The sequence below is a fragment of the Oncorhynchus mykiss genome, chromosome 11 (genome assembly GCF_057628025.1).
Source record: "Oncorhynchus mykiss isolate SJ-2025 chromosome 11, ASM5762802v1, whole genome shotgun sequence".
In the NCBI taxonomy this organism is placed as follows: domain Eukaryota; kingdom Metazoa; phylum Chordata; class Actinopteri; order Salmoniformes; family Salmonidae; genus Oncorhynchus; species Oncorhynchus mykiss.
Window position 1 is genome coordinate 49,750,956 of NC_143032.1, and position 14,035 is coordinate 49,764,990.

Sequence of the window (14,035 nt, forward strand, 5' to 3'; positions counted from 1 at the left end):
CCCCCTGCCCCGCTACAAAGTCTCTCGCTGCAGGCAGTCACTGAGTCCGAGGTGCTAAAGGATCTCCTTAAACTTGACCCCAAAAATCCATCTGGGTCAGACCCCTTTCTTCTTTAAGGTTGTTGCCCCTATCATCGCCAAGCCTGTCTCTCCTTTTTGGGGAGGTTCCCATTGTTTGGAAGGCAGCCACGGTTCGTCCTTTATTTAAAGGGGGAGATCAAGCTGATCCTAACTGTGATAGGAAGATAGAAATAGAAATAGGCCTATTTGCCCTGTTTATCAAAAGTGTTGGAAAAACTTGTCAATAATCAACTGACTGGCTTTCTTGATTTCTATAGTGTTCACTTGGGAATGCAATCTGGTTTCCGCTCAGGTTATGGATGTGTTACTGCAACCTCAATAATGGTCCTCAATAATGTCACCATTGCCCTTGATTCTAAGCAATGTTGTGCTACTATTTTTATTGACTTGGCCAAAGCTTTTGATACGGTAGACCATTCCATTCTTCTGGGCCGGCTAAGGAGTATTGGTGTCTCTGAGGGGTCTTTTGCCTCGTTTGCTAACTACCTCTCTCAAAGAGTACAGTTTATAAAGTCAAAAAATCTGCTGTCTCAGCCACTGCCTGTCACCAAGGGAAACACAATACATAGATCGGCAGATAAGGGTGCTCTAGAGCGGCAAGATGTTCTTTACCATTCGGCCATCAGATTTGCCACTCCTTTTATACTCCTCTGTAAACTGGTCGTCTCTGTATATCTGTCACAAGACCCACTGGTTGATACGTATTTATAAAACCCTCTTAGGCCTCACTCCCCCCTATCTGAGATATCTACTGCAGCCCTCATCCTCCACATACAACACCCGTTCCGCCAGTCACATTCTGTTAAAGGTCCCCAAAGCACACACATCCCTAAGTCGCTCCTCTTTTCAGTTTGCTGCAGCTAGCGACTGGAACGAGCTGCAACAAACACTCAAACTGGACAGTTTTAGCTCAAGCTCTTCATTCAGACTCAATCATGGACACTCTTACAGACAGTTGTGGCTGCTTTGTGTGATGCATTGCTGTCTCTACCTTCTTGCCCTTTGTGCTGTTGTCTGTGCCCAATAATGTTTGTACCATGTTTTGTGCAGCTACCATGTTGTGTTGCCACGATGTTGTTGTCGTGTTGTGTTGCTACCATGCTGTGCTGTCATGTGTTGCTGCCTTGCTATGTTGTTGTTTTAGGTCTCTTTATGTAGTGTTGTCTGTCTTGTTGTGATGTGTTTTTCGTCCTATATTTATATTCTATTTCTTTATTTTAATCCCAGGCTCCCCGTCCCTGCAGGAGAGGCCTTTTGGTAGGTCTTCATTGTAAATAAGAATTTGTTCTTAACTGACCTGTCTAGTTAAATAAAGGTTCAATAAAACAACCAATCCAAATCACCCTCAAAGAACCACTGGAGGATGTGAGGTCCTTCACCTACCTGGGCAAGATGGGTTAGTCAGGTAGGCAAGATGGCAAAGATGGGTTAGTCTGTGGAAATCTGAGTGATGGAATTAAGATTAGAGTGATTGGTTGATTGGCTGATAAATGTGGAGTCCAGTATGATTAGGAAATAAACATTATATATTGAATTGTAATGTTTTCCACCAAGTCCTTCAACTAGGAAAGAGGCGAGTAGGGGCATAATCAAACCTATATAAAAAGGGGATTAGAAATGATGCAGTAATGGTATTTGATAGACTCCAATTCTATCTGCTAATTTCATAGCTGATCCACCCCCCCCCCCCCCCCCCCCATTAAAAAAACACATCAATACCAAGCACAATACAAGCCCTTCTTAGAACAGCAATAAACTGTGGGGTGATCTTTCTACCACTAGGTGTTGCTGTATTTCAACAGCCGTAGGGGCTATTTGTGTAAGGGTGAACAGGAGGGGCAGATTGGACATGCATGTTTCATCTATTAACTAGAGGGGACTAGCTACAAAAAAAAACACACCCGGGGCTGTACTATGTTCAGCATGCTGTTACATGGGATGGGAGTGTGGAGTAGCAACAATAGGGGTTATGTAGCTACTTGTATTGCTGCTCACACACACACACACACACACACACACACACACACACCTGTGTTTTCACTAGGGTCAGCAACGGCTACATTGACCCACTTGAACAGCTCTGGCATCATGGCAGCAGCCGGGTATTGTAGGTAATTACTCAGACCTGTCTGTATGGTTGGCACTGTCTCCATGGGCTCCGTACAGTCTGCTGGAGTGAAGAGTAACACAGGGCAGGCAAGTAGGGAACTATCCCCCATCCCCTTCCCTGATGCCTGCCCTGTGTTGTGGGGGCAAACATGTCTTTGTCCAGTTGACAGTAGCCATGATGCATCAAGGATGTTAGTTACTCCCCCCCTTGCCCTCCTCCCCTCCCATGTGTAAGAGGGCACAGGCTTGTCCAGTTTGCCGCAATGCTCTGTGGGTAATTGCTCATGGGGCAGGTCTGGGATCAGCTGGGCTCATGGAATCCAGCTCTGTGCTCCGATTGTACACCCCAGAGAGGGAACAGAAGGGGGCCACTGGCTGACATTCAACGCATCGATTCACACACACAGACACACATGCACGCGCACAAAAGTGTACATATGTATACACACGTACAAATGCACTCATATATATGCACACGACAGTGTTTATATAGCGTTGATACATCCTATGTTTTAACTACAAATGTGTGCATGAGTATACAGTATTTTTCTCCACCCTGTGGAGTATTTCCCACGTCTCCCTTGCATGCCTCCACCCCCCTGCCCACTAGAAGTGAAGCCCACACAACACATTGTGGGGTTCCTAGTGAGTGACCCTGAGATGGGGAGGCATGCAAAGGAGGCGTGGGAAATACTCCACAGGGTGGACCCAATCCCATCGCCCCCAACCTGTCCCTCCCACCCCCTGCCCCCTCAGGTCTACCTCTCAAGTACACTGTGCCATCTCCTTCCCAACACCATCCTCTGTGACTTGTAAGGCCTCTCCGGGATTGACCTCTGACCTTTCTTTCAGGCCTGAGAGAGGGGGGGAGTGCATCGGACTGGAAGGAACAAGTTCAAGGATGATGTGTGTGACCACAGCACCTGGTCTCTCCCCCTCTGCTCTGAGAGCAGGGGTAGCCTACACACTGTGTGCAGAGATAATGATAAGAATGATCCAAATCATGTATTTGCTGGAGTGTACAAAAATAAGTAAACATGAAAATGGCTGTCTAGAAATGATCAACAACCACATGGAGGCATGGACACACATACTGTCATCGTAGCATCCCACCTATTCTGGTTTGAGAAAAAAATGATTTTGTCGTCACTGCCTGCTCCTTAACCCTCCCTTAACCTCACACTGTTCTTCCTATGGTCTTAATCCTAATTGTAGATGACATTGTGTGTGCGTGTTGTGTGTTTGTGTGTGAGAGAGGGGGAGGGTAGAGGGTAGGACTAATAGGGAGAAAGAGAGCGAAAACAAGAGAGCTATAGCATTAAAAACCTGCAGATTCTACCACATCTTGGCTGGAGGACACTAGCGAATCACATGGACCCAAAGGAATGGAGGCTAAACATATCAATTATACTAAAATAAGTGTTACCGTAATCCACAGACAAATTAGTGGGCATACACAAATATTTGGACCAAACTACAACACTTGCCACTTGCCTTGTGTGTGTGTGACACAGAGAGAGAGGGAGAGGGAGAGAGTGTGTGAGAGAGAGAATATGTGTGTGTGTGTGTGTGTGTGTGTGTGTGTGTGTGTGTGTGTGTGTGTGTGTGTGTGTGTGTGTGTGTGTGTGTGTGTGTGTGTGTGTGTGTGTGTGTGTGTGTGTGTGTGTGTGTGTGTGTGTGTGTGTGTGTGTGTCTCTCTCTCTCTCTCTCTCTCTCTCTCTCAGGGATGGACGCTAATAGCTCGCCTCAGGCCACAATTTAACTCAGTCTAACAAGGTTTTCCCCAAAGTGGCCCCAGGGGCATCTTTCGCAAAGAGCCAAATTGATCACAAAGACAATCAAAGTGTTCGCTTCACCTGCACTCTCTCTTTCTCTCTCTCTCTCTCACAGACACACAATATCAGTATTTTATGAAAATTAATATGAAGGCACTGCTTAAAACAAAGAGGCTATAATGAAATATGACTTTTTTTTTAATAAGGACACTATTCTGAGCACTGAGGTTAGAGAAGACTTTGGTTAAAATACTATTTGAAATCTTTCAAATACGTTGAGCGTTTGCTTTAGCCTGTCTGGAGTACCAGATGGGCAGGGTTTATAATTGTGGGAGCTACCAGCAGGTCAGTTCCAGCAGATCTGGTACTGAGGTTCAAGATGAAGCGCAGCTCACAAGAGAGAAATAGAACTGATGATGCCCTGGAGAATCTCCTCAATGAGATTAGCTACTGACGCTAACACAGGCTAATCTTTGCCACTCACAAAACGCTAACCCCTATTAGAAGCTCACCAGTATAGTTGACACAGTACGTGCTATAGGTATGCTACCACAAACTCCCTTCTATGGAATACGATGGTGGGCAATACCTTTTTACAGCATCTAATTGAGTTGTAGAATACATGCTAAATGCATAATATAAAATAGTCTTCAGAAAAGACCTTTAGGTAACTAAAAATGAGTTGCATCCATGGTAGCCATGGTCACCTTCGCTATTAAGTGCACAGAAATTTCACCTAGTTTCCTCCCAGGACATAGTAAAGACTGGAATGTAACAGGGACATTTAGCAACACTACAGCGCGTTCAGAAAGTATTCACATCCCTTGACTTTTTCCACATTTTGTTGGGTTACAGTCTGAATTTAAAATGGATTAAATTGCAATTTTGTGTCACAATACACTATAATGTCAAATTGGAATCATGTTTTTATAAATGTTTACAAATGACTTACAAATAGAAAAGCTGGAATGTATTGAGTCAATAAGTATTCAACCCTGTTGTTATGTCAAGCCTGAATAAGTTCAGGAGTAAAAATGTGCTTAACTAGTCACATAGTAAATTGCATGGACGCACTCTGTGTGCAATAATAGTGTTTAACATGATTTTTAAATGACTACTACGTCTCTGTACCCCACAAATACAATTATCTGTAAAATGCTGAATAGAAAGTCTTATGTTTGGGGCAAACACATCACTGAGTACCACTCTTCATATTTTCAAGCATGGTGGTGGCAGCAACATGTTATGGGTATGCTTGTCATCGGCAATGACTAGGGAGTTTTTTCGGATAAAAGGAAATGTAATAGAGCTAAGCACAGGCAAAATCCTAGAGGAAAACCTTGTTCAGTCTGCTTTCCAACATACACTGGGAGACAAATTCACCTTTCAGCAGGACAAACACCAGGCCAATTATACACTGGTTGCTTACCAAGATGACATTGAATGTTACTGAGCGGCCTAGTTACAGTTTTGACTTAAATCGTCTTGAGAATCTATGGCAAGACATGAAAATGGCTGTCTAGCAATGATCAACAACCATCTTGATAGACCTAAGGAATAATGGGCAAATACTGTACAATCCAGGTGTGCAAAGCTCTTAGAGACTTACCCAGAAATAATCACAGCTGTAATAACTGACAAAGGTGATTCAAACATGTATTGACTCAGAGGGTTGAATACTTATCTAATCAAGATATATTAATGTTTTATTTTCCATTAATAATCTTTTTTTTTTAAATTGAGAATGGTGGAGGCTACTGTAATGTCTCTAGAAAGTACAGCTAAGGGTTCTGTCTGACTTCACACTGTGTCCAAGTAATTGTATTAACTGTGTATTAGCTGTTTATTAGCTGTCCTTGTTGAATTGTTAAGTAAGACACCGCATAGACGCACACACACACACAGATGGTGAATTGCACACATCCAGAAAGCTGAATTAACCGCTCACACGATCTGACTGTCTTTATCTTTTCCTTTCTCCCTCCTTCTCCCTTTCCCTCCCCTCTCCCTCTCCCATCTCTCTTTCCCTCTCCCATCTCTCTTTCCCTCTCCCATCTCCCTTTCCCATCTCTCTTTCCCTCTCCCATCTCTCTTTCCCTCTCCCATCTCTCTTTCCCATCTCCCTTCTCTCTTTCCCTCTCCCATCTCTCTTTCCCTCTCCCATCTCCCTTTCCCTCTCCCATCTCTCTTTCCCTCTCCCATCTCCCTTTCCCTCTCCCATCTCTCCCATCTCTCTTTCCCTCTCCCATCTCTCTTTCCCTCTCCCCTCTCTCTTTCCCTCTCCCATCTCCCTTTCCCATCTCTCTTTCCCATCTCTCTTTCCCTTTCCCATCTCTCTTTCCCATCTCTCTTTCCCTGTCCCATCTCTCTTTCCCATCTCTTTCCCTCTCCCATCTTTCTTTCCCTCTCCCATCTCTCTTTCCCTCTCCCTTTCCCTCTCCCATCTCTCTTTCCCTCTCCCATCTCCCTTTCCCTCTCCCATCTCTCTTTCCCTCTCCCATCTCTCTTTCCCTCTCCCATCTCACTTTCCCTCTCCCATCTCACTTTCCCTCTCCCATCTCACTTTCCCATCTCTCTTTCCCTCTCCCATCTCTCTTTCCCTCTCCCATCTCTCTTTCCCTCTCCCATCTCTCTTTCCCTCTCCCATCTCTCCCATCTATCTTTCCCTCTCCCATCTCCCTTTCCCATCTCCCTTTCCCTCTCCCATCTCCCTTTCCCTCTCCCATCTCTCTTTCCCTCTCCCATCTCTCTTTCCCTCTCCCATCTCTCTTTCCCTCTCCCATCTCTCCCATCTATCTTTCCCTCTCCCATCTCTTTCCCTCTCCCATCTCTCTTTCCCTCTCCAATCTCCCTTTCCCTCTCCCATCTCTCTTTCCCTCTCCCATCTCTCCCATCTCTCTTTCCCTCTCCCATCTCCCTTTCCCTCTCCCATCTCTCTTTCCCTCTCCCATCTCTCTTTCCCTCTCCCATCTCCCTTTCCATCTCCCTTTCCCTCTCCCATCTCTCTTTCCCTCCTCTCCCATCTCTCTTTCCCTCTCCCATCTCTTTTTCCCTCTCCCATCTCCCTTTCCCATCTCTCTTTCCCATCTCTCTTTCCCTCTCCCATCTCTCTTTCCCTCTCCCATCTCTCCCATCTCTTTCCCTCTCCCATCTCTCCCATCTCTTTCCCTCTCCCATCTCCCTTTCCCTCTCCCATCTCTTTCCCTCTCCCATCTCCCTTTCCCTCTCCCATCTCCCTTTCCCTCTCCCATCTCTCTTTCCCTCTCCCATCTCTCCCATCTCTCTTTCCCCCTCCCATCTCTCTTTCCCTCTCCCATCTCCCTTTCCCTCTCCCTTTCCCTCTCCCATCTCCCTTTCCCATCTCTCTTTCCCTCTCCCATCTCTCTTTCTTCCTTGCCCGTTCTTGTATCCACGTGACTCACGTCATGATGACTACCACCCACAATAGACACGTCTAGTTACTACTGAACAAAAGTGAGCTGATGAGATCAAAGTTGAATCTCATAGTGCACCACATCACACTCCACCAGACTACCAGGGTGCCTCTGCTTCCACCACCAGCCAGCGTATGGATACACTGCATAACTGAGAGATACTTCCAGTGTGTTTAACAAGGACATACTAAAGAGAGAAAGGCTGCTTCTTTAGCTCAGGGTCAGGCAGCACTGGGGCGATAGCAAGAGATCCCTCACAGCCAATATAAACTAGATGCAATGTACTGCTAGTCACGCTCTCTCTCTCTCTTACACACACACACACACACACACACACACACACACACACACACACACGAATAAAATCAACACGGAGCAGTCGTTAAGTAAGCACGCTTGGATGCCACCCTCACACTCAGAACTACTGGGACCACACACTGATAGAGAAGCACGGTCTACAGGCTGCTGTTAACAACATTATCTCAAACACACTGATAAGTCAAACATGCAACAGCAGGCACACACACACAAGCTCTCTTAATTTGAGTTGAGAGCACAAGTGATGGAAGAGCAGACCGGTCGAGTGAGGAGAGACAGGGACACAGGGTTAGAGCAAGCGCAGTGGTGTAAAGTAACTAAGTAGAATGTCTTTGAAGTACTACTTAAGTGATCTTTTGGACTATCTACTTTATTATTTCTATTTTTGACAGCTTTTGCGCCACTACATTCCAAAAGAAAATATGTACTTTTTACTCCCATACATTTTCACTGACACCCAAAAGCACTTGTTACATTTTGATTGCTCAGACAGGACAGCAAAATGGTCCAATTCACGCACCATCAATATAACAAGTTGTCATCCCTTACTGCCTCTGATCTGGCAGACACACTAAACACAAATACTGTGTTTGTAAAATATGTCTGAGTGTTGGAGTGTGCCCCTGACTGTCCATAAAAATAAAATAAAAAATCGGGCCGTCTGCTTTGCTTAATAGCAGGAATTTTATGAATAGCTTTTACTTTTACTTACTTTTAATTTTACTCAAGTATGACGGTTGAGTACTTTTTCCACCACTGTACTTAAGTATATTTAAAACCAGAGACTTCTAGAACTTTACTCAAGTAGTATTTTACTGGGTTACTTTCACTTTTACTTGAGTCATTTTCTATTAAGGTATATTTTCTTTACTTTTACTCAAGTATGACAGTTGAATACTTTTCCACCACTGACCAAGAGACAGAGGGGATAGAGGAAGACAGGAACACAGTTACAGAGAGGTAGGCTATACATACTGTAGTCATACGTGGATGAATTGGGTGCAGTGCGTGTGCGTGTGGTTGTGTGTGTATGTGTGTGTGAGTAATGGTGCAACACCTCAGTGTGGAGGATTAGCTCTCCTGACCGAGGCTTTGAGTAATCTTTCCCCTAGTTACATAACACTGGGCCATTAGTCAGTAACACACACACACATATATACATACACATACGTACACATACATACTGTGCACATACAAACGATGAGTATATTTTCCTCTATACTGTTTCCTCCCACCAACTAAGGTGTTGCCTGCTCCTTACCCACAATGAATGCTACCCAGTGAAATAAAGTGTTATGTTCCTAATTATGACAATATAGAGAATGCTGTTCAAGCTGTGGGTAATGTTGATGAGGAGATGAGATAGATCGTGTAATGTGATAAATGATTTGGAGTAGATTATGTAAATTAAACTGTGCACCACAGTATAGATTATGCTGTGGATTGCTTCCGTAGACCTTCAGGAAGCATCGATCCCCTGATAACGCCGGGATTGGCTGATCAATGCAGATGCAGGATGCCTCAAATTCTATTGGCATTGGGACCTCATGCATGGCATTGTGGCTATTTGTGTTTTACAGGCCAGAGTTGAAAGCAGAGTGGGTGTGTGTGTGTGTGTGTGTGTGTGTGTGTGTGTGTGTGTGTGTGTGTGTGTGTGTGTGTGTGTGTGTGTGTGTGTGTGCTCACGAAAGAGAAGGAGTGAGATAGAGAGAGAGAGAGAAAGAGAGAGAGAGAGAAAGAGAGAAAGAGAGAAAGAGAGAAGATGTAGAGAGAGACAGACAGAGAGATGATGGCGTGTGGGGTCTTCTGTGGTGCTGTCTGTAGATTATGGAGTGTGTTGCCATCTCACATCTACCCACCACACCCCCTTTGTCACCCCTCTCTCTCTCTCTCTCTCTCTCTGTCATTCTGTATTTTCCAATAGAGAGGAAGTGTTGGAGATTGTGATTGACACCTTTCACTCACAGAGAGGATCACATAGACCACACCCAACCCCCATGACCCATCCCCCTCCTGCTCTGGACTGAACTCAGTGACCTATACCGTCTATGGGAGGGTTCTCCTGTGTGAAAATGGCATTGCATTGCAGTAGTGTGTCATCGTGTATCTGTGTGTGTGTCTGTTGGAATGCATTTGTGCATGTACACACATGCATACTTATACATATTATTACATTGTGTGTTTGGTCACCTGTGTTAGGCTTATGCATGTATGCATATCTGTGAGCATGTGTGTGTGAGCATGTGTGTTTGCATGTGATGTGTGCATGTGTGGTGGCATCATACTGTGGATGAGGGTGAGAGTGTACAGTAAGTGTAGGTGTAAAGGTACACCTGGTTCCAGAAGCCCCCTGGCCAAACATAATCAAACCGAAAGAAATGAACCCATCTGCAAATATCTTCAATTCGAAAGGACAATTTGTGAAATAAAAAAGTAGGGTGTTCATGATTAGAATAGGCTTATAGCCCTCAACAAAATAGCTTTAAATGATTTCATTGGCAATGAAAAGGTATGGGGAGGTTGAACTTGGGAAACAAAATGATTGGACCCCAACCAGTAAATCCAAATTAAAATAGCAACAATTAATCAAGAGCACGTAAAAAATATTTGACCCTGAGCCGTTCTTTTTGTATGCGTTTCAGGTGCATCAGGTTATAACTATTTTCAGAATGTTTCCTTCTTGTCATTGGATAACTGCTTGTCATTGAATAACGGAAATTGAACAGTATAAGACGAGAAACTTTTCTCTTTTTCACCACAGCATTTTCTCCCTCCCCTGGTTGGTTTTGGTTATCGTTCTAGTATAGGCTACATCATCGTCCGTCGGTCAGCCGGGACAGGAGGTTTGACAATTGCTAAATGATAATTAAACAAGGCATATGAGGGGGGCTCTATTTTTCATAACCTCGTGGATGTGATTGCATTTCTGTGTGAGCAGTGCAGACTCCACAGGCTGCGAAGGTTGGGAGAGGGGCCGCGTGGCGCACACTGATTTAATTCTATCTGACAAACCCTTTGGGGCGTTCAGCAGGATAGACGGAGAGAGAAAGACAGGAGGACAGAGAGAGACGCTTCGGGCCCTCTTCTACCCACCACAGCTATAAAGCCGGAGATTTCGGCATCCCCCCAAGAAGCCCATGCACTAGTGGTCGCAAGGCCCAATAAAGTGTGAGTGTAGGCTACAGTTAATGCAAGGCGGGCGGGGAGAGACGAGTTAAGTCATTTGCGCGCGAGAGAGAGAGACAGCGCGAGAGAGAGAGCGAAAGAGATAGACGTCCTCCCCAAAGTTTTCGTCCTCTTTTTCCCCCAGGGTTATAAGAGAAGGCCTGCTAAATTGCTAATCGCAGAGGCAAACAGAGGTGTATTTTAATCCTTCTAATGTTGCTTGATTTTTAAAGCCAAATAGCAATAGCATTGGACACAATAATAGTAATGTAAAAATATGAAAATACTGTTAATTAACATCACAGAATATTGTTGCACTTTGAAAAAATATGAATTAATTAGTCTAAATATTGTCTTATAGCTAGCTATAACTTCAACAATGGGCTCAGAATAATCATAATTATTATTTGAATGTTGTTTATTTTAAGAGTCATTTCTGTACTAGGCATGTTGTATATTTAAGTCAAACTCAAATTAAGCTCGCCATTGATAATCTATGTTTAACGTTAATATTGCCCATAATTCAGTACAGTTTAAGTTTAACTACACTTTATTAATATCAACACAATGGCGTTTTTGTATCATTTGTCATAGGTCTACACACCTACAACGAAGGAATGAGAATGCAGGCTGGAACAACAGACGCTATAGACTACCTCTAAGACTAGACTACCTCTAAGTGAGGCCCTCACCTGTCTTTCATTGAACAAACTGGTTACTTTATTTATACTTTTACACTATCATAATAGTTCCTGTAGGCTTATTTTCGTCACGGGTTTCCGTTTAAGTGATGATTGTTATTTTACAATTCACAAGGTAGCCTATAGGCTAGTGATCATACAAATTAATAACACTAGACCTACGCAATTTGACAACAATTGGTCATCACGGAAATGTTAATTTTCAATTATTGGACCGAACAGCATTGCCACTATGTTTTGTTAGTCTGACATAATTTGTAGGAGTAAATTGTAAAATAGGTCTACTATTCAGCACTGAAGGCCTTGGATCCAAAGCGCATGATTGTAAGGGGAGAAAGAGGGAAAAAGAGAGAGAGCTGTGGGTTGAACTTCCGTCTCGAAGACATGGGGACATTACCCTCTCTCTCGCGCGCGCGTGTGTGTGTGTGTGTGTGTGTGTGTGTGTGTGTGTGTGTGTGTGTGTGTTGGACGTGGGGGGCACTAATGTTGCATGTCGATGCTTATGGAGCGGTGCAGAGCTTGAATGATGGATATGGGTTAGTAGAGCGCACTCCCAACACAGAACCTCCTTGCTTGGCCCTATATCACCAGGGAGGTATGTAGGACACAGCCTATACATGGACAACAAGCTTATATTTGGGGTTCTGATGGGGTACGACAGTTGAACGAAGCTCATGAGGCATGTCTAACTTGTATTCTTCAAGAATTAATGGGTACATATCATTTCTAAATCCAAAAATGGATGCTGCAACTGCAGATTGCCCTTTAAAGAAACAAAATGTATTTGCATTTTTTTTCCAGAGAGCAAACATGTATAAGACTGTGTGTCCTGCAGTCAATGGTGCTATAGGGCCAAGCTTGCAGGTTCTGTGTTCCAACGTGTCATGCGCTCTACTAAACCATTTACATTTATCCAGTCCCATCCCTCAGCTTTTTGCCGAAACGGGGGTGGGAAAGGCTTTGTTATTGTTTCAACTGCGAATTGCCGCTTTAAATCGTCAGTGGCAATAGTTTACGGAAATAGTTTACGGCAATAGCAAATGATGTGCTTCGTGAAGATGATCTCTATTCAGGCACTCCATTCAGCCAGAGCATCTGAAGTCTTGACGCTCCTCCAAACTAAATAGTGTTGCGTTAACTCAGAGTTAACTCCAACACTGGGACGTATACAAGGTGTTTAATGGGCCATACATGGACGTCTCATGGAGAACAACACGCACACGCACACACACACAGTATAAAGATCCGAATAGGTTACTTAATAGTGACAGTAAAAGGTTGTATTCTCAAGCTGGGGCTAATTGTGACTGAGGCATGAGCAAGTTGGGATAAAAAACTTCCCTAGTAAAGTTCACACAGCGCACACACAACAGAACTATAGTACAGAATGGATGTGGGGAATACCAGTGATGTGAGTGGGTAGATGCGCCTGCTATTTAAATGAGCTGTCAAAAGCAGTCGGATCCTTACCTCGCATGGTGGTGTTTGTGCGACTCTCTTCCGAATGCAGCAGTCATGAAGAAACAAACATAAATACTTTTAAAAATCCCCGGGCAAAAACAAAACAACGTTAATGTTTGCCGTCGTCCACGTTCATTCGGGGAGTGTTGTTTCTGCGCAAAAGCATTCCAGACCAGAACAGACTCGTGCTTGTTGACGCGCTGGGCAGAGCGGAGCAGAGAGACGGGCCGTGGAGTGTGGAGAGGTGGTCAGACGGTTTGAGTGTCGTCCGCTCAGCGAGCATGCGGCTTTTCACATGACATCTGCGCCTGAACATCTACGGGAGGTTTTCACTGTTTCCCCCGGCGGAGGGGAGAGCGCTAGAGAGGTTTAGAGGAGCAGGGATTGGACTAGCACTTTCTGCTCCTCCTACTCTCGACGTCCCCAATAATGAGCCAGTGTAGTAGCCCATAGCATACTGTAGGCCCTAATCCAGCACGTACCTTCATAACAGTGAGGATACTTTCGTTATATCGTCCTCCCTAATATGGTGTTTACTAACAGTTAGTTAGCCTACAATAACACATCATCCAACCATCTAACAACCATATTTCTACAACATTTTATAGACTAAAGAGGAGCGTTTGAGTTCAGGCTGTGCATGCCCACATCGTCAAAAATCTTTAGAGTTGACTATGGAAAGGGGTCATAATCACACGTTTCTTTCATTTCACAGACAATTTACAGTCAAAGAAATGATTTCGTAATGTATAGGCAGGCCTTAACCTCTCACACTTAGTTAGATTAGGCTACATCAGTTAGACTAGCACATTTTCAAATCATTTAGAATTGGGATTTGAAAAATGGTTGAATCTAAATAGTTTATTGGTTACACGGTTCAACACTCTCCCTGGTAAATATTTAATATACTGGATGTTAAACACTGTAATGGCTGTGGATTGAGTAGTTAAAGAGAACCACTGAAAAAATATTGATACCCGCACTATATATA

The 14,035-nt window shown here is 44.1% G+C and overlaps 1 protein-coding gene across 1 annotated transcript in view; it reads right to left on the minus strand.

Moving 5' to 3' along the window:
* Window positions 1–13,387, minus strand: part of rorb (RAR-related orphan receptor B) — a 36,410-nt gene extending 23,023 nt beyond the window's left edge. Inside the window, exon 1 of the mRNA XM_021621078.3 lies at window positions 13,054–13,387. Coding sequence (XP_021476753.2) covers window positions 13,054–13,060 — 7 coding nt within the window. The 5' untranslated portion in view covers window positions 13,061–13,387. The remainder of the gene's footprint in view (window positions 1–13,053) is intronic.
* Window positions 13,388–14,035: the final 648 nt, after the last annotated feature.